General features: G+C 41.8%; 1 protein-coding gene and 1 long non-coding RNA gene across 3 annotated transcripts in view; one reads left to right on the top strand and one right to left on the bottom strand.

Moving 5' to 3' along the window:
• Window positions 1-424: 424 nt before the first annotated feature.
• Window positions 425-2,410, bottom strand: LOC134486145 (uncharacterized). Its single transcript, XR_015684588.1, has 2 exons — window positions 2,266-2,410; window positions 425-1,282 (listed from the first exon to the last, which is right to left on the bottom strand). It is a non-coding gene; the product is annotated as an uncharacterized LOC134486145 (long non-coding RNA).
• Window positions 2,263-19,434, top strand: part of Sppl2a (signal peptide peptidase-like 2A) — a 44,480-nt gene continuing 27,308 nt past the window's right edge. Inside the window, 10 exon segments of one of the 2 annotated variants that reach the window (NM_001107770.1) lie at window positions 2,263-2,549; window positions 8,810-8,929; window positions 9,682-9,864; window positions 10,519-10,608; window positions 11,001-11,134; window positions 13,180-13,331; window positions 16,159-16,255; window positions 16,956-17,057; window positions 18,747-18,828; window positions 19,343-19,417. In NM_001107770.1, coding sequence (NP_001101240.1) covers window positions 2,484-2,549; window positions 8,810-8,929; window positions 9,682-9,864; window positions 10,519-10,608; window positions 11,001-11,134; window positions 13,180-13,331; window positions 16,159-16,255; window positions 16,956-17,057; window positions 18,747-18,828; window positions 19,343-19,417 — 1,101 coding nt within the window. In that variant the 5' untranslated portion in view covers window positions 2,263-2,483. 2 annotated transcript variants of the gene reach the window in all.

Raw genomic sequence — 19,434 nt, 5'->3', positions numbered from 1 at the left:
TGTATGTATGTAAACATATATATGTATATGTAAACACACATGCATATGTCTTCTCCCAATCTACAGTGGTCTTCATTCCTTTAAGAATATCTTCTAGGGGTTGGGGATTTAGCTCAGCGGTAGAGCACTTGCCTAGCAAGCGCAAGGCCCTGGGTTCAGTCCCCAGCTCCGAAAAAAAGAAAAAAAAAAAAAAGAATATCTTCCAGGGGCTGGAGAGATGGCTCTGAGCACTGGCTGCTCTTGGGGAGATGGACCTGGGTTCAATTCCCAGCACCCACATGGCTGCTTATAATCACCTGTAACTCTGGTTCTGGGGTCTGGTGCCCTCTTATGACCCCTGTAGACATCTGTAGACATATGGTAGACATAAGCTCATGTAGGTGTCTGTGCAAGTACACACACACAAATAAATAAATAAAAAGAATATCTTCCAAAGAATAGAGGTTTTTATTTGGTGAAGTCAATTTGTTGATTTTATTGTTGTATAGTTTTCCCTATTAGTGTCCTGTTTTAGAAATCTTCATCCCCCCCCCCCAAAAAAGCTATTAAATCTTTACAAATGTTTCCCTGAGACAACTTTGAAGGTCAGGTCTTATATTTAAGAGTAAGATCTATTTTGAGTTACATTTATATAACAGTGTGAGGTCTCTGGCATGTTGAGGGTCCATTCTCTGATTCTCTAATTCAGTGGGTTTGGATGGTGATGCTGAAACGGCAGAATCAGGGGCCTCGGTCCAGGCCCACACTCTGAAACACTAAATAACGAAAGGTTTTTCAAGCTTGGCTGTATATTAAACCTGGAAATGCGGTTTAATAAAAATTAAAATGCGGATATATTGGTCTTATCCAGATGAGCAAGTATGTGGGATCCCAGGGGAAAGAGGAGACTAGCTCAAACATCAGTGTCCTAGACAGTCTCTAAAAGTGGCTGAGAGTAAATACGACAATGTCATGACTGGCAGTTTCTGTCTGGGGAGCTCTTGAGGGCTGGTAGGTTTACAAATAGATTGAAACTGGGCCACAAGGGGAAGCCAGGGGACAGACAACTTCAGAAACAACCCACGCAGAACTGTAGGAGCATTTCCTTCAGGAATCCCCGCCACGCAGAGACGCAGATGATGAAGTCTCAGGTTCCAAGCTGTGTGATTCATTTCCGTCTCACCTTCTGCCTCTTCTTCCTTTCCACCTCTCCTACGTTCAGCCAAGGTCCAGTTCTGTAGTTGCCTCCCTTGGTTTTGAGACTAAAGCTTCCTTTCTGGAAGTGAATTCCCTCTTTGCCTAGCTGAAATTAACACGCAGAAATGAAGAGTCAGTAATACTCGGCTAGGGCTGGTGTTTCCTTTCTTTCTTTTTTTTTTTTTTCCTTCCTTGTGCCCTATTTCCACCTCCCTTTGCTCCTTGTACAGTACCTTGTGAAAGGTCACTTTGTAACAGTGTTTGCTCACACGTCTGTATTTTTTGCTATGTCCCTCCCTTAGGGTAACAGAACACTGTCCTATTCAGTGGTTGGTATTAAACAGTCATCCAACAAATATTTGACGACCTAGTATACACTGGATATTTTATGTGTAAGGACACAGCAGTCAACAAAGCAAAGAGGGACCCTCCTATTAACTGGATAGCAGCAGGTGAGACACAGAGATGAATATAAGAAAATGGGGGGGTTGGAGATTTAGCTCAGTGGTAGAGCGCTTGCCTAGGAAGCGCAAGGCCCTGGGTTCGGTCCCCAGCTCCGAAAAAAAGAACAAAAAAAAAAAAAAAAAAAGAAAATGGGGGTAAAAATCAGGCATGGTGGCTTATGCCTCTAGTCTCAGCCCTTGGGAGACAGATACAGGCAGATCTCTGAGTTCTAGGCCATGATCTACATAGTGAGTTCAGAGTATTTGTCAAGGATATGTCTCAAAAAAGCAGCAGCAGCAGCAACAACAACAAGCTATGAAGAGAACAAATAAATCATAGTATGAAAGTGAATGGAAGGCCACTTAAGATTTGGTGTATTAGGAAACACTCTATAGGGAGGAAGTGTTAAGTAAGCCGATAAGGGAACACCAAGAGTGTATTCCCCAGAGACTGCCCACCTAGAGGGTCCGTGGATCTTAACACGTGGGAAAGTACAGACGCTAAGGACAGAGAAGACAGGGGTGAGATTTTGCAGCAGAGGAAGTTTTGATTTGTGCTGCAATTTGTGGAGAGGGGCTTTGTCTGGTTTATGTCTTTACGAAAGTCTCGTGGCTACGTGGCAGAGGCCTGAAAGGAAACTGAAACCTGAAGCTCCAGTGGCTTGGAATGGGCGGCGGCCGCAGTTAAGGGGAACCGAACGAGAACCCGGGGTTTACGCAGCTAGAAAGACTGCCAGGAGCTGACAGTCCCCACAGAGTCCCGGCCCAGCGTTCCGCGGGAGGAACCGGAAGAGGAAGTCGGGGCTGCACCCTAGAGGTCCGGGTGCTGCCAGCGCAGCCTGCGCCTAGCTGCCCGCCCGTGGGATGGGGTTGCTGCACTCGCTGCACGCTCCCGCTGCTGCCCTGCTGTGGAGCTGCCTGCTCGGACTGGTGAGAGCCGGACTCCCCTCCCCTCCGCTTTTCCCTCCCCTTCTTCCGTCTTCCTCCCCCTCCCCCTCCATCCCTTCCTCTCCCTCTTCCCCCACCCTTCCCGACTTCCCTCATCCCTCCTCCTTCCCCTCCTCCCCGTTTCTCTCATTCCAACTCAGCTTCCCATTCTCCCACTGCCCTGGCCGGGTTAACTCTGTTCGTCTTTGAGTCCCAGCCTTCCACACCCGCCCCCCGCTCCCGAAATCCCGCGAAGTGCCCAATCCCTGGAAGAAACCCGTGGGGCGGGGGTAGGAGTGGATGGTGTGGGTGGGGAGCTTCCTCCTCCTTGGTCCTGGAACCCTCTCTATAATTTTTTACCCTGCTGGCATGTTTTTTTCTTAATTCAAAGAATTCACTTCTGTGGGCTTATCTGTGTAGCCCTTCTCACTGCTGCATTTTGCCCGCAAAAAGACGGGTGGAGGGGCAGGTGTGGACAGGGTTCCAGGTGTTAGCGTTCTGGCCTTCTCTTTAGTTAACCGCTCTCACATACATTTCAATCTATGGCCATATTAATATTTATATTCTTTCCTTCCATTCCCATATAGTGCCTTCTATGTAAGGTACATAAGATTATACTGTGGGGATTTGTTTTATGCTTTTGTTTTCTTATAGGTATACTTTAAAATACCTTTAAAGGGGAAATTAGAGATTTGAATAGTTTGAAGTCTAAAAGGGTCAAAGTCTGGTTAAGAAAAAACAACAAATATGTGCACACATGCCCATATCTGCTGAAGTAATATTTTAATATTCGGCATCAGGTTATTTGAACTCCAATGTGTGACCAAGAAGGTAGCATTCGGTGTTTTAGATTTAGTTTCTGTTCACTTTCTTTTCTGGCCTTTGATGATGGGAACTTTTTGTAGGTGTTGTTTGCACACTGTTGTGTAAACAGTGTATGCAGTTATTACTTAGAAACCATCACTTCTCTGAAAGACTGCTTTGTCACTCTGGGCTTTAAAAGGTCACCGACAAAGCCCAAACGTTTTTTTGTTTTTTTGTTTTTTTGTTTTTAAGTAGACTTTGGCGTTCTAGGAACTTTGCCAGACAGCATTAGGAGAGAACTCATACAAAAAGTGTTTTGAGGAGAAACACAGTAGCATTACTTTGTATCTTTGAAATATGAACTGAGTAACCAGACAAGTATCATTTAAGTTCAAAGAAAACTCAGCAGGTACATAAATGTTGTGAACTTATAACTTACTCATCAAGTTTAATACTCATTTTAGTGACCTCTTAAGATGACTAATACAAAATGTTTACATACTTATACCATAGTTCCACTAACCCTTTCTCAAGGTAAATCAATATTTAGCACAGTAATACATCTACTCTTGATAAACCCACATTTTTGGGCAGTGGTGGCACCTGCGTTTAATCCCAGCACTCAGGAAGCTGAAGCCTGTGGATCTTTGTGAGTTCGAGGCCAGTCTGGTCTACAGAGAGTTCTAGGACAGCCTACAGAGAGAAATTTTGTCTCAAGAAAACAAAACAAGCAAACAAACAAAGTGTTAAGTCCACACTGTGGTTGTTATTAAAGAGCTCAGAAGACCTATTGGCTGGCATGGATAGGTGGGTAATGATGAGTTACATATTTAGCATGCTTTTGTTGTTGTTGGTTTATTGTTTTTTTCAGACATTTTTTTTCCTCTGTAGCCCTGGCTGTCTTAGAACTCACTCTGTAGACCAGGCTGACTTCAAACACACAGAGATCCCCCTGCCTCTACCTCCTAAGTGCTAAGATTGAAGGCTTGTGCCACCACTGAAAAGTTTAGCAAGCTATTTTTAGATACTGACCCTGTAAAGTACTTGGCCTTCCCTACCCGCACCCCCAACAGGGTCTGAAACAGGCCGACCTTGAGGTCCCCAAGAATGACAGTGGATTTCTGGTTGTCTTTAGTGTGGGGATGGTAGGCATGGGCCGCCATGCTCAGGTGGCTTCCTTAATAGTAGACAAGTGCTCAACCAACAGAGCTAAAGCCCTAGCCTGCTGAGGAGTAAGGGCTTTGTTGTAGTTTGTTTTGTTTATTTGTTTTTGTTTTTTGTTTTAAGGTTGGGGAAGTCGGTAATAGGTTTCCTTGGTTTCAACTTTAAACATGTCCCTTTACTGAACAAACTAAGATTTCCAAATATATTTGTAGTGGCTTTGCTCTTGGTTCTCATCATAAATCTTAATTAAAAGCATCTATTAATACCTGTATGAGATAGTTTGAACACTGTGCTACCCGGACATTGCCTCTTTCAAGCTAGTCCTTTAAAGTCATCTTCCCACAGGGTCAGAGTTTGGACAAAATGAAGACAAGTGCTTCACCAGAATGTATAGTGTGGTGCATTTAGCCTAATTCCAGATAGAGTCATCATTCCATCTGTATGTTCATGAGCCTGCCTTTTTACTGTCTGCATGAGGGCAGCATTCTGCTATTCTCTTCTCGCCCCAGAATGGCCTTAATAAGCTCTTTTTACAGCACAGTAGGCTTTCTCTAGACTGCTCTTCCAAACCTCCAAACTTGGCCTGCAGACTACTGTCAAAGGCCTATGAGCCACATCATCAGCTAGAGTCCGCCATAAGCCACAACCTACCATTGTGGTACCACTTTTCTCAGTCAGTTAGCGTTCTGTCACTATGACAAAATGTCTGAGAAAATCACCTTAAAAAGAGGAATGACATAGCCAGGTGTGGTGGTCACTTCTTCAATCCCAGCACTCTGGAGGCAGGCAGATCTCTGTGAGTTAGTTCAAGGCCAGCCTGGTCTACAAATCAAATTCCACGACAGGCAGTACTGTTACACAGAGAAACCCTGCCTTGAAAAACAAATAACAGCGTGTCTCTCTCTCTCTCTCTCTCTCTCTCTCTCTCTCTCTCTCTCTCTCTCTCTCTCTGTGTGTGTGTGTGTGTGTGTGTGTGTATTCTTTTCTTTCTTTTTCTTTTTTTCTCTTTCTTTTTTTTTTTTGATCCTGGAACTTGCTCTATAGGTCAGGCTAGCCTTGAACCCAGAGATCCACCTGCCTCTGCCTCCCAAGTGCTGGAATTAAAGGCGTGGCCATGAGTGAACTGAGAGGAATGATGCATTTGAGTTCGTAGTTTCAGTCCTTAGTCTCTTGACCTGGATGCCTTTGGGCTTTGTGGCAAAGGGTACAACATAGTAGAGAGACCATACAGAAAAACTCACATACTTCTGCCAGGAAGTGAGGAGGAGAGATGTGGGGGGGAAGAAGGAGATGGGGGAGGGAGGACCAAGACTCTAATGTCCTCTTCAAGGGTCTGTGCCTCTCCCTCCCCCCAACGACTTCTTTCACTGAGCCCATCTAAAGGTTCTACCACCTCCCAGTTTTGTCATCGGCTGTGAAACAAGCCATTAGTATACTGGCCTTTGGGTGGGGGTGGAGCACTTAAGATCCAAACCATAAAAATGAATAACACTGAGAGTGAACCTTAATGTGAACTGTGGAGCAACAGGGAAGCTCGAACCCACCAAGAGATTGTTGGACTGCTTGCAGATGTCAATTAATTGCTTACCAACCAGAAGTAGGAAAAAACCACCACCACCAAAAAAACCAAAGCCAACCAAACAAAAATCAAAACAACAACAACAACCACGTCAGCTTTACACTGTAGAGATGCTGCAGTCAGTTACCCCCAAGCACATGGGCAGGCTTAGCATCCTCACCAATCGTGGGGAAAACCTATTGTTAACATTTTGTTGAATGCAGTAAAAAGTGCCCAATTTTCTTAGATTACTCTCTCTAAAGATGTTTAACCTAAATCTAATAACCTGGCTGTATCACCAGGATTCTCTCTGTAGATAAAGTCATAGGTACACCGAATGACCTCAGGTGGGCCATGCTTGCTCTCTGTCTTAGGGCCCCGTTTGTAAACTCTCAGGTGTAATTTGATTTCATATCTTCTGAATTCCCTACATTTGCTCACGTAAAAGCCTTGAGTATGCCAGAGAGCTATTTCCTCCCCTTTTCAAAGGATATTTGAGGTGGAAGAGTATGGTTCAGCACATCTCCTAATCACATGCTACAGCGATTGCTCGGTGTTTAGAAGCACTGGCTGCTCCTCCAGAGGACCCAGGTTACATCCTTGGCACCCACATGGCAGCTCACAGCCAACCGTAACTCCAGTTCCAGGGGATCTGCCATCATCTTTGTGAGTTTGAGGCTAGCCTAGTCCACAGATTGAGTTCCAGGACAGCCAGGGTTGCATAAAGGGAAACCCTGTCTCAAGACAAGTAAACAAAACCCAACATCATTCACATAAAAAATAATACATATTTTTTAAAATTAAAAAATAGTAGCCAAATGACTGCAATTTCACCAGATGTTTTGGGAAGCTGGGGCAGGTAGAGCTCTATGAGCTGAGGGGCAGCCTCCTCTACAAAGTGAGCTCCATGCCAGCTAGGGCAACAGGGTGAGACCATGTCTCAGAACAAATGAACAAACAGACAAAAAACCAAAACAAACCTCTGCAGCTTCCCTTGATTCAGCTCTGTGTGTGCTTTAGCTGCAACGTCTTTTCCATTTTGTTCAGTGTCTGCCTGCCTGCCTGCCTGCCTGCCTGCCTGCCTGCCTGCCTGTCTGTCTGTCTGTCTACCTATCTGTCTACACATGCCTACCTGGGGCACAGCCTGTATGGAAGGTCACAGTTCAGCTTGCAGGATTCCAGTTTCCTTCCACCATGTAGATCCTGGTTATTAGTTGTGGCTGCTTGTGTTTTCACCTGCTGACCCATCCCCCTGAACTCACATTCTTCCTTGTGGGGTTAGATATAGGTTTGCTCACAGAGAAGATGGGAAGAGCCCCTACTGAAGGAGGGAGCAGTATTCTGAATGTTTGAGGGTATCTGCACGTGTCCCACCTCTCACCTTTGTGTATACTACTGTCACCTTGTGTCCCTATCTTTCTAGGCAATGGGAAGGAAGACAAGAGAAGGTATTCTAGCTCTTTTCTAAAAGTTATTTTTATTATTTTATTTATTTATTGAGGGGGATGCATTTGTGTTGTGATCTCTGAGGACAAGATGGGATTATTTCTCTTCCTCCCAATCTGATTCCTGGGATCAAACTCAGATGGTCAGCCTTGGTGACAAGTGCTGTTACCAACTGAGCTATCTTGCCAGCCCTGCTAGCTCTCCTTTATTTTATTTACTTACTTCTTATTTACTTACGATTATTTAGAGACAGGGCCTCTCTATGTAACCCTAGCTGTCCTAGGACTCACAAAGATCCACTTGCCTCTGATACCTGACAGCTAGGATTGAAGGCATGTGGACTATGCTTGGCAATATTTTGTTCATTTGTTATTTTGTTTTGAGACAGGGTTTCTTTGTGTAGCCCTTGCTGTCCTGGAATTTGATCTGTAGACCAGGCAGGCCTTAAACTCATAAGGATCAGCCTGCCTTAAGCTCCCATGAGCTGCCATCAAAGTCGAGTGCTACTCCTTACCCCCACCTGGCAGGCAGTTTTTATCTTAAACTCTGCCTTGGTGTATTTGGATAGGCAGTTGAAGGTTCTTGAAGACTTGAGCAAAAATTCATTTAAATGTCAGGTGATTATACAGATAATACTTAGAAATAATCCCATATCTCTTTAATCCTTGGTAAAAATACTAGTCAAAAACCGACATGGGACAAGCTGAGAGGTTTTGAGTATCTCTTGCTGCATGAATGTACACAGTGAAGTCATAACTCATAAAAGAGGAGGAAAGTGTCAGCCTTAGAGGGCAGACAGGCATTGTTACATCACAGCAAGACTCCTCTCAGGGATGAGGCCCTTAAAACTGGGGCTGTGTCAGGCTGGAGAGATGGCTCAGTGGTTAAGAGCACTGACTGCTCTTCCAGAGGCCCTGAGTTCAAATCCCAGCAACCACATGGTGGCTCACAACCATCCGTAATGGCATCCCATGCCCTCTTCTGGTGTGTCTGAAGACAGCTACAGTGTATTTAATAAATAAATAAATATTTAAAAAAAACCAAAAACAAAAAACTGGGGCTTTGTTTAATCTTGTAGGAAAGTGATCCATTTTCCCCAAAGGATGAGTTTAGACAAGTGGGTATAGTTTCCATATTCCTGAGCTAATTAAATAGGAGTAAATAAGCTCATTGAAGGACTTGCTGTCTTTAGGAAAAGCGATCAATTCTGAATATAAATAATATCATTAAAATCTTTAGTTGCCCACAAGCCTAATTATGACTATCACCATGAAAATTGTTTGTGTCTCAGACAGCTGCTCAGGAAGCCATCCTTCATGCATCTGCAAATGGCGTATCTTCACTTTCCAAGGACTACTGCATGTATTATAACAACAACTGGACACGGCTTCCAAGTTCCCTAGAAAATGCAGTAAGTAAATAACATCACAATTATTCATAATAATAGAAATATTAAATGTGAGTAATAACTTTTAGGATATGGGTCAGTTATGATTTTTGATAATAAATACTTCATTGACTTCAAGTTTTCTCCATAAAAGAAATGAAAGAAATGACTTAGGGAATATTTTGTTTGTTTTAGTGAGACAAGGTCTCACTCACTAAATAGACTTGACTAGTCTGGAACTCACTATGTCAACCAGGCTGGCCTCAAAGTCTTAGAGATCCGCTTGTCTCTGCTTATAGAGTGCTAGCATTAAAGGCATGTGCCACTGTACTGGCTTGATTGAGGGAAGTTTTTATTTATTTTTTCTTTAGGTGTGTAGGTGTTTTACCTGCCTGCCTGTCTCTATACCACATGCATGCCTGGTGCCTGCAGAGGCCACAGAGGATGTCAGATGTCTGGAGTTTCAGATGGTTGGGAGCTGACACGTGGGAGCTGGGAATTGAACGGGTTCTCTAGAAGAACAGTCAATATTCTAAACTGCTGAGTCGTCTCTCCAATCCCAGATTGAGGATATTTTAAAATTTGTACCTCGAATTCTTGTTATTTGTCATAAAGTTGTTTTTGTTAGTTAACTCAGGCATAAGTACATGCTGTACCCCTGAGCTACACACCCAGCCTCTAAAAAACATTGTACCAAAGCACTGTTGGAGTCTCATCGATGAATACTATTGGGCAGAATAAGGTATCTTCTTATCAAAAACATTTCTTCTTTTCAGACTTCTCTTAGCTTGATGAATCTGACTGGCACACCACTGTGCCACCTTTCTGATATTCCTCCTGATGGCATAAAGAACAAGGCAGTGGTGGTACACTGGGGACCCTGCCATTTTCTTGAAAAAGCCAAAATTGCACAGGAAGGTGGTGCTGCAGCGTTGCTGATTGCCAACAACAGTGTCCTAGTAAGTCCTAAAACCGAGTAGCTTCTACTGAGCCTATAACATCAAGTCTCCCAGGAACTGAGTTAACTCTTCTGCATATTCTAGAAGCTGAAGCTTTAATAATATTATAGATTAATTTTTATTAATAAACATTCTAAAAGTAAACATTCTAGATTTATTAATAAACCATTCTAATTGGAAAGTTTTATAGTTTTTGCTGTAGAGTTGAGATGACTTGGTTGGAAACATATGTATATAATGTATGTTTATATAGTGTCTAATAGTGTCTACACCGCACAATGTTATATTTAGTATATATCAGTTGAAGTTCATGTTAAAAGTATTTCATTTTGAGAATTTATGTTATTAAGAAAGAATAATGAAGCTTTGTTTTCATAGTTTGACATAATATTTACACTTAGTGTAGTAGTATTTTTTTAAGTTTTATTTATTTATTTTATGTATATGAGTACACTATAGCTATCTTCAGACACACCCGAAGAGGGCATTGAATCCCATTACAGATGGTTGTGAGCCACTGTGTGGTTGCTGGGAATTGAACTCAGGATCTCTGGAAGAACAGTCAGTGCTGTTAACCACTGAGCCATCTCTCCAGCCCAGTATGTATGTTTTTTTTATTCTGTAAATAATCACATTTCATATTTTTTCTTCTAGATTCCTTCCTCAAGGAACAAATCTGCATTTCAAAATGTGACTATACTAATTGCAGTTATAACCCAAAAAGACTTTAATGATATGAAAGAGGTAAGTTAATCATTGCATACTAGATGTTTATGAGTTACAGTTGTTTGCACCTAATCACTATGGTTCGTTTGTTTGTTTGTTTGACGGGGTTTCTCTGGCTATCCCTGCCTGTCCTGGAACTTGCTCTGTAGACCAAGCTGGCCTTGAACTCAGAGATCCACCTGCCTTTGCCTCCCAAGTGCCAGGATTAAAGGTGTGCGCCACCACCAGGCTCCCATTGCTATACTTACTTTGACTATTATTCATTCTCCATTTGCTCACAAGAAGCTTGAGGGGCTGAACAAGCCTTCAGTTGTCCGGCCTTCTCGGCTGTGTGATGAAGTGTAGATGTTGCTGCCATACTCTAGTAGAAGAGATTCATTCCTGTGTTTAACTGTCACTTTGCCCTTCAGACTCTTGGAGATGACATTACCGTGAAAATGTATTCTCCATCCTGGCCTAACTTTGACTATACTCTGGTGGTCATTTTTGTAATTGCTGTGTTCACTGTGGCATTAGGAGGATACTGGAGTGGACTTATTGAATTGTAAGTTTAATTAAACTTTTTATGGCTTCCTGATAAATGGTTTTAAATAATGTTTCATGATAGTCCTAATAATAAGAATATTTAATTTTTTTCTGACCTCAGCATATAGTGAGTGCCATTAAGACCAGATTGTGGGATTGTCTTTTTTTTTTTTTTTAAATAGGAACATTGTAGGCACCTGCATTATTTGTTAATAGGGAAACACTTATCTCACATCAAATGTTCATGGAAGCCTCAGTGGATAAAGTGCACACCGTACAAGTGTGAGGACCTGAGTTCAAAGCCTTAGAGCCCATTTGAAGCTGGACACAGTTGTGTATGTCTGGCATTCAAGTGCACCTGCAACACTGTGGGAGTCAGAGATAGGAGTTTGTGGGAGCTGAAGGACAGGTAGACCTGTCTACAACAGGGTAGAAAACAAGGACCAAGGGTGATACCTGAGGCTGTCTCTCAACATCCATACATGTATTCTGGAAGACACACACACACACACACACATAGAGTACAATTTCATAGCAGGATCTGGGAATATAGCTCAGTGGTAGGAGCTTTCACTTAGTGTTTTGAACATTTGCCTTGTTGTTTGAACCATGACACTCCAAAAAGAATACAATTAATAGTGGTATTTGATGTATAAATCTGGTAGTTGGTTCTCTTTCAAGAAATTGTTTATGAAGGCTATGTGTGATTCAAGCCTATAATCATAGCATGTGTGAGGTGGAGGTCACCCTTCGCTACATACTGAGTTCTAGGCCACCCTGGCTACTTATGACCCTGCCTAATGCAGCCCCCCTTCCTTAGTGAAGTGCTTTACGTGGTGTACACACCCATAGCCCACTACTCAGGAGGACCATGAGTTTGAAAGTCCCCTTGGTTACATGTTAAGCCTAGGTCCAGCTTCTGCCACATCACAAGACTATGTTTCAGAAGGGGGGGTGCCTTGTGCTTCTTAATACATGGAATATGAATATGTGAGTTGTTATGACCTCCATGTGTACTACTGTAAATTTTTTAAGTTTATTTTCAATGACAGATAGCAAAGGGTGGCACCTTTCCCACTTAGGTACCACATTAGTAACACTTGTGTGAATGCCTTGCCATCCTGATCTAGAGTTCTAAGGAAAGCGCTGGTGTCTCAATGAGAAAGTAGTGTGTGCTTAACAGTTACAAATGTGCAAATGTTTAGACATAAAGTTTTATTTAGCCATAATCTGCAATGAACCCAGACTTAATGTTCCGGGTCAGAAGATGCATGACAGGAATTTTTACTGGACAGAGGTGAGGAATGGGGGCTGGGAAGATAGAATAGGTTCCATGAAACTGGGAAGAGGTGATGAGGCTGACAGCAGAGACTACTCATGGGAGAATTCATGGAAAGTAACGAAGGTAGGACAGAACTGTATCTGATAATTTAAAAAATTCTTCCAAATACATTACTGAGCACAGAATAGACATATAGTAAATACCGAGTCTGCTCATAGGAGAATTTTATGTTTACAGTTGAGAGAAACTAATTTTAGAAATACCCTATTGTCTGTAGATTGATAATGTTGGTTGTAAGTTTATATCTTAAAACTTAACTATGTCAACATAAATAGTTCTCCCAACTATAAGCATTTGCAAACATTAATTTGTTAATATAATAAACGTCATCTTTTGGGGTTGGGGATTTAGCTCAGTGGTAGAGCGCTTGCCTAGGAAGTGCAAGGCCCTGGGTTTGGTCCCCAGCTCCGAAAAAAAGAACCAAAATAAATAAATAAATAAATAAATAAATAAATAAATAAATAAATAAACGTCATCTCTTCTAACAGTTTTGTTTTCACTAAAAAAAAAAATCTTATTTTCAAAGTCATGTAATGACAGATTATCTCTGGAGAGTAGGAATATAGGATGTTTTAGTTTCCAGATTAAATATTTTTTTCTGGTCCTTATTCTTTAAGTACATTACCTTTGTGATTAACCTTCAATTGGTGCTAGAAAGAGATTTTTAATGTAACTGTACTTGGTAAAAGCTTACTGATGCTTTCCTGTATGTGTTTACACAGGGAAAGCATGAAGGCAGTGGAAGATGCTGAAGATAGAGAGGCAAGGAAAAAGAAGGAAGACTACTTAACATTCAGTCCTCTCACCGTTGTCCTGTTCGTGGTCATCTGCTGTGTAATGATTGTCTTACTGTATTTCTTCTACAAGTGGCTTGGTAAGAACCTGGATTTTATGTGTGCTGCTTTGAATGTATATCCATATATATCTTCTCTAGAGACTGAGGCCAGCCTGGGACACATAGTAATCTCTAGGCCAGCCTAGGCCACAGAACTGTGCAGTAAGACCCTATCTCAAAACCTAAAATTTTGGGACTGGAGAGATGGTTCAGCTGTTAAGAGCACGTACTGCTCTTGTGAAGAATCCCAGTTTCCATGTCAGGTGCTCACAGCACCTGTAACTCCAGCTCCAGTGAGTTCCAGTGCCTCAGGCTTCCTTAGGTACATGCACATATACACATTTATACAAGTGTATGCACATAATTAAAATAAAAATAATTTTTAAAAAGATCTATTCTACCCTAAAGCATATTTTGATTTTTAGTGAGAATTGCAAGTGAATGTTTTTTCAATATAAGATTTCTCAGTGTAGCTCCGGCTTTCCTGAAACTTGCTCTGTAGACCAGGCTGGCCTTGAACTCAGATATTGACCTGCCTCTGCCTCCTAAAAGCTGGAACTGAAGGTGTACATCACTGGTCAGCTTACAAGTGGGGTTTTTAATGTGGGAAGAAAATCATTCAACCTCGTAATTATCCCAGGACATAATATTAAATTATGATTGGCCAATGTTTTATGTGGTATTGCAAGATTTTGTTTACCCTAAACGAGTCTTCATGGTTAAGATGGCTGCTATTTTCCAGTACATGATAACTTGACAGAATCGTACTGAATTGCTAAGGCTTTCCTCACCTTTTTGCTTGTTTGTCTGGAAACAGGCTTTCTCTGTGTAGCCTTGGCTGTCCTAGAAACGTCCTTGCCATTTTGTTATTAAGATATACTTGAAGTAACTGATGTTGATCTTGAGAGTGCTTTCTGGTAAACTCCTTACATCTAAAACCAAACTAACTGGAACCAAGTTAGAACAATAAAGTTTTCCTCATGTGGGATCCTTTCCAGAGTGGTAGCACACTGTTGGTCGAGGCACTAAAGCTCCAGAATGGCCTCAGGAAACATGATCTCTACCAGACTGTTACAACTCTGGTTAAGCAACTTGGCCAAGGATAGACCAAAATGCAGTTGACAGACCATGGAGTGTCCATGCGCTGCTCTTTTACCACACACAACTAGTGATCACAGGAACTCCTGCAGTGTCCATGACGATATAGATTAGCTTATCCAGTCCTTACGACAACCCAGTATTCATCTCATGGACCTGACCTGTTAGATATGAGCACTCGGGCGGGAACTTAGAATGGCTTATCCAGCTTCGCCCATACCCAAACCACCCCAAATTTACTGTGTTCATATCAGCCTCTGTTCCTCACCCCCATCCCTGAGCTACACGTCTTCTAAAAATCAAATAGGCCTTGAAAATGGAGGAACACCTTGTATTTCTATCACAATATTTTCAAGAAAGTTCAGAAAAGGAATATTGTAAAGTATGATAACTCCTTCCCCTTTAATGGCAACACAGTACTAAAATGTCTTAAAATAATTTTCAGATAAATCTGGATAGTATATAATGCCTGTCACATTTTGCTACCTTGGTATCTTATGGCAACAAAGAAGTTTCTTTAAATGAATTTGAGTGGGTTTTGTTTGTGCTTCTCCCCCACCCCCCTTGAGCCAATATTATTCTGTGTAGCTGTGGCTAGACTGGTAACTTTCTGTACAGCCAAGGCTCATCTTGAGTTGGTGGCTACCATGCCTAGCTAGATTTGGTTTGAATATAGGTCAAATTGTTATAGATAAATTCTCCATAGTAACTCATGGATAAGATGGTTGGTTGATACCCAGGACAGATATTTGTGTTCATCCCTAAGTTGCATTTCTAAAAATTCGTATTAATAGTTTATTAATCCAAAGCCAGGCCCAGTGGCACACACCTTTAATCACAGCACTAGGGAGGCTCGGAGGCAGGCAGATCTCTATAAATTCAAGCCTGATCTACACAGCAAGTTCTAGGCCAGCCAAGGCTACCAAAAAAGTTGTTTCTTAATCACTGAGAGTATATAAGTCAGTTGATAGAGTACTTGCCTAATATACACAAAGTCCTGGTTCAATCCCAGGCATCAAAGTAGGTGGATGTGGTGGTGCACACCTGTAATGCCAGAACTCCAGAGGCTGAGAGAGAAGGATCAGAAGGTCAAAGTTTTCATGGTTTTCTTGGCTGTCCAGCAAGTTCAGAACCAGTGTGAACTACGTGAGGCACAAAAAGGGGAATAGGTGCAGTAGCTCAGTTGGTGAAGTGCTTACTGTGTAAAGGAGACTAGAGTTCGATCCTAGGGCCCACACAGAAAGCCCCATCCACCCCTGGCTCCAGTCTCTTAATTCTAGTACTGGGTAGAAGCAGGCTAGTCCCTGGAGCTTGCTAGCCAGTCAGGGTGGTCTGCTTGGCAAACTTCCAGGCCAGTGACTCACCCTGTTTCAAACAATTAAAAGAAAAACAAGACATCTGAGGAATAATACCATGTTTGTCTTCTGGTCTCTACACATACCTGCCTACATGTGCATACCTATGTACACACAAACATGTATGACAAAGGTTCTTACACCCTTCTGTTCTTACAGTTGAGTTACGTACTTATAAATATTTGTAATGAACACATGACTTTGAATTATTAAATAATAGAAAATCTAGAACCATCTTCAGCCACATAAAGCAGCCCTGGTAGTGTTTAAAGGAAATAAAAGTACAAGTTTTAAAACTCTAAGTATTCATATTTGCACCTTAGCAACTACCTCAGATAATGATATAGTTACCATGTTAAAAATATGATCTGATAGAGAGCTAAAGAATTAACATCTCTCTTGCTTTTTCCTAGTTTATGTTATGATAGCAATTTTCTGCATAGCATCAGCAACGAGCTTGTATAACTGTCTCGCTGCATTGATTCATCGGATGCCATGTGGACAGTGCACGTAGGTATCTATAGCAAATGATGTAATTAGTATTTCCACTTAGTACAGGAAAAAGCCAGCTGTTGCTTTAAGCCTGTATATTCAGTATACATTGTATTTATGCCTGTCTGAGTTTAAAGTCAACCATGTGTTTGGGATTTTTTTTGTTCCTTTGTTTGTTTTGTTTTATGAGACAGGGTTTCTCAGTAGCCTCCTTGTCCTGGAACTGTCTCTGTAGACCAGTCTGGCCTCGAACTCACAGAGATCTGTCTGCCTCTGCCTCCTAAGTGCTGGGACAAGGTGTGCACTACCTTAGGGCTAGGACTAAAGGTGTGAGCTACCATGCCCAGTGGTGTTTGGGATCCTGAGACATAGTCAAGTGTTCAGTAGCCATATGTGGCTGGTGGCCATCAGCCCTGGAAGCACTGGGACCGTTTCCACTACCACAAGGGGTTTGTTTGAGCCAGTTATTATGCCTCAATGGTTTTATTAAAATCATGACAGTGGGGTTGGGGATTTAGCTCAGTGGTAGAGCGCTTGCCTAGCAAACCACAAGGCCCTGGGTTCGGTCCCCAGCTCCAAAAAAAAGAAAAAGAAAAAAAAATCATGACAGCAAGATTAATATTCAATCACTTCTTGTTAATGTTTGGCACTTTTTTTTGTATCAAGTGGACATTATTTTTTATCTGCAGCACAAATTAACTATTTTATTTATTTTTAGGATTTTGTGTTGTGGCAAAAACATTAAAGTGAGCCTGATTTTCCTTTCTGGACTGTGCATCTCAGTTGCTGTTGTGTGGGCTGTGTTTCGAAATGAGGACAGGTATGGCAACCCTAGTTTACTTTAAATTTAAGGATGAGCAGTGTTACATCTTTTCCTGAATCGTATTCATTATGGTTACTGTGGATTTTTTTTTTTTTTTCGGAACTGGGGCCCGAACTCAGGGCCTTGCGCATGCTAAGCAAGCGCTCTACCACTGAGCTAAATCCCCAACCCCGATTTTTTTGTTTTTATTCAAGAACATATCTTAAAACCAGGTGATTTGTTTTTTAACGAGTAAGTCATATAACAGGATCTCTGTATGATCCCCACTGCTAACTTGTAACTCTAGCCTTAAGTGTGCAGTGACTCTGTCTCCTGTATGCAGAGGTTACAGGCATAAGACACCAATCTCTTCACCAAATGAAGAGATCTTAGGCTAAGGATCTGAGCTCATGTGGGGAAGGAAATCGGGTTATGCCTTAAACACCTAGACTTAAAATATGCTCAGTTACGATGTGTTTCAGTGTAGTGTCTTGTAACCTTAACAGATGGTGTCCGCACTGATTTCCAGAATGGGTTTTTAAATGAAAAAAGCTGTCATATTTTAATTCTTGTTATTGAAATCTAAAACCCTGCCAAAAAGCAATGTCGGGGTGAAAGGGTTCATTTTAGCTCACAGTTCCGGGTGACAGTCTGTTACTGCTGAGAAGGTGAGGTGGCAGGAGCTTGATGCAATGGGCACGTCACACCCACAGCCAAGAGCAGAGGGAAACGCGTGCACAGGTGCTGTCTTGTCCCCACCCATCTCTCCCTGTATCCAGTTCAGACCCAACCAGGGATCGGTGCTGCCCACATCCAGGGTGTTTTCACCTCGGTTAACCCAGTTACAAAAGTGCCTCACAGATATACCCAGAGGTCAATACAACCCCAAGAACCTCTTCAAGATTCTCTTCCCAGATGATTCTGATGGTGTAAGATTGACAAAACTAACCACCATAAAAGCAGTGTGTAGAAGAATATATGGAATGTTTTGTCTTTCATATTAGAAAAAAGACTTTATGCAAGGCGTCTGTCCATTTGCTGAGACCAGCAGATATGGGCGCCTCTTTTAAAAAAATCATTTCAAGCATATTGTGTTTATGTCTCACGTGTGTACATACCATCGTATAACTGGACAGTACTCGACAGTCCCGGACATTTGAGTCAGTTCTCGCCATCCACCAGGGGGTCTAAGGAGTTTAGCTCAGGTCATCAGCTTGATCACAGGTGTCTCTGCTGCTGAGCCATCTTGCCAGCCACAGCAGGAAGGGAAACCTGGGAAAAATATATAACTTATGGTTAATTGCTTATTAATAAAAATCTTTTTATATATTTACCAAAGTTATTGAGTTTATCATTGGTTGCTAGTTATGCATAATAGTTCTAATAACTAAATTAGCTTTCCCTTTGTGTTCAACCTGACTAGATATAAACCGAGGATTTTATTGGCAGCTGTCTTTGTAGGAGGAGACAGGCAAAGCTGCAAAGGTTAAGGTGAATGTGTACTTGTATCTGACATTCTTCTGAGGTAGCCTCGGCAGTCATTCTTCTGCCAGGACAGTAACTGGCTTAGCAGGAGGGCATGAGGAGACAGTTCATAGCCATACCCGTAATGGCATAACCATAACAGCCTATTTGCTCAACTTTCATCTGAAGATAATGGAATGAAATAATAGGTTGATCTCTCTCTCTCTCTCTCTTTTATTTTAGGTGGGCTTGGATTTTACAGGATATCTTAGGAATTGCTTTCTGTCTCAACTTAATTAAAACAATGAAGTTACCCAATTTCATGGTAAAATATGTTATTTTATAAAGCTGCAATGATTTTTCCACTTTAAAACAATATGATTGAGGTATAAATATTTCAATAGATAGAAAGACAAGCTCGTTTTAATTACACTCTCGAAATGTCGCGAATGTCTATATGGCTTTTGTCACTCCCATGCACTTGAGCTGCAGACCACTCCCCAGGCTTCAGAGGGTCCGTTCTGCCTGATTGTGCTCACTTGTGACCCAGGCCAGGGCAGCTGCCGAGTGTTGCTGTTAGTCATGCTCATTCCTTAAAGCCGCACGAGACTAAAGTCGGGAAGACCATTCTTTCCTTCAGTGATGATCCTAAGCAAATGGGATACAGGAAGTAAAGGGTTTTTAAATCACATATGAAATAAAATTATACATGGAGATAACTATAAAACACCTTTTAAATGGTGTTTAAATGTATATTTAACTTGTATTTGCAAAGTAAGTTAATATGTTAGTTTAGATGTGGGAAGTTTGATCTTTTAAATTCCTTTTTTCTCTGACAGTCATGTGTGATACTGCTAGGTCTTCTCCTCATCTACGACGTGTTCTTTGTCTTCATAACACCATTCATCACAAAGGTATGACCATTTTAAAT

Source organism: Rattus norvegicus, chromosome 3 (genome assembly GCF_021556685.1).
Source record: "Rattus norvegicus strain SHRSP/BbbUtx chromosome 3, alternate assembly SHRSP_T2T, whole genome shotgun sequence".
NCBI classification, from domain to species: Eukaryota; Metazoa; Chordata; class Mammalia; order Rodentia; family Muridae; genus Rattus; species Rattus norvegicus.
The sequence above is the reverse complement of the archived record's forward strand: the minus strand, read 5'-3'. Positions and strand labels throughout refer to the sequence as shown.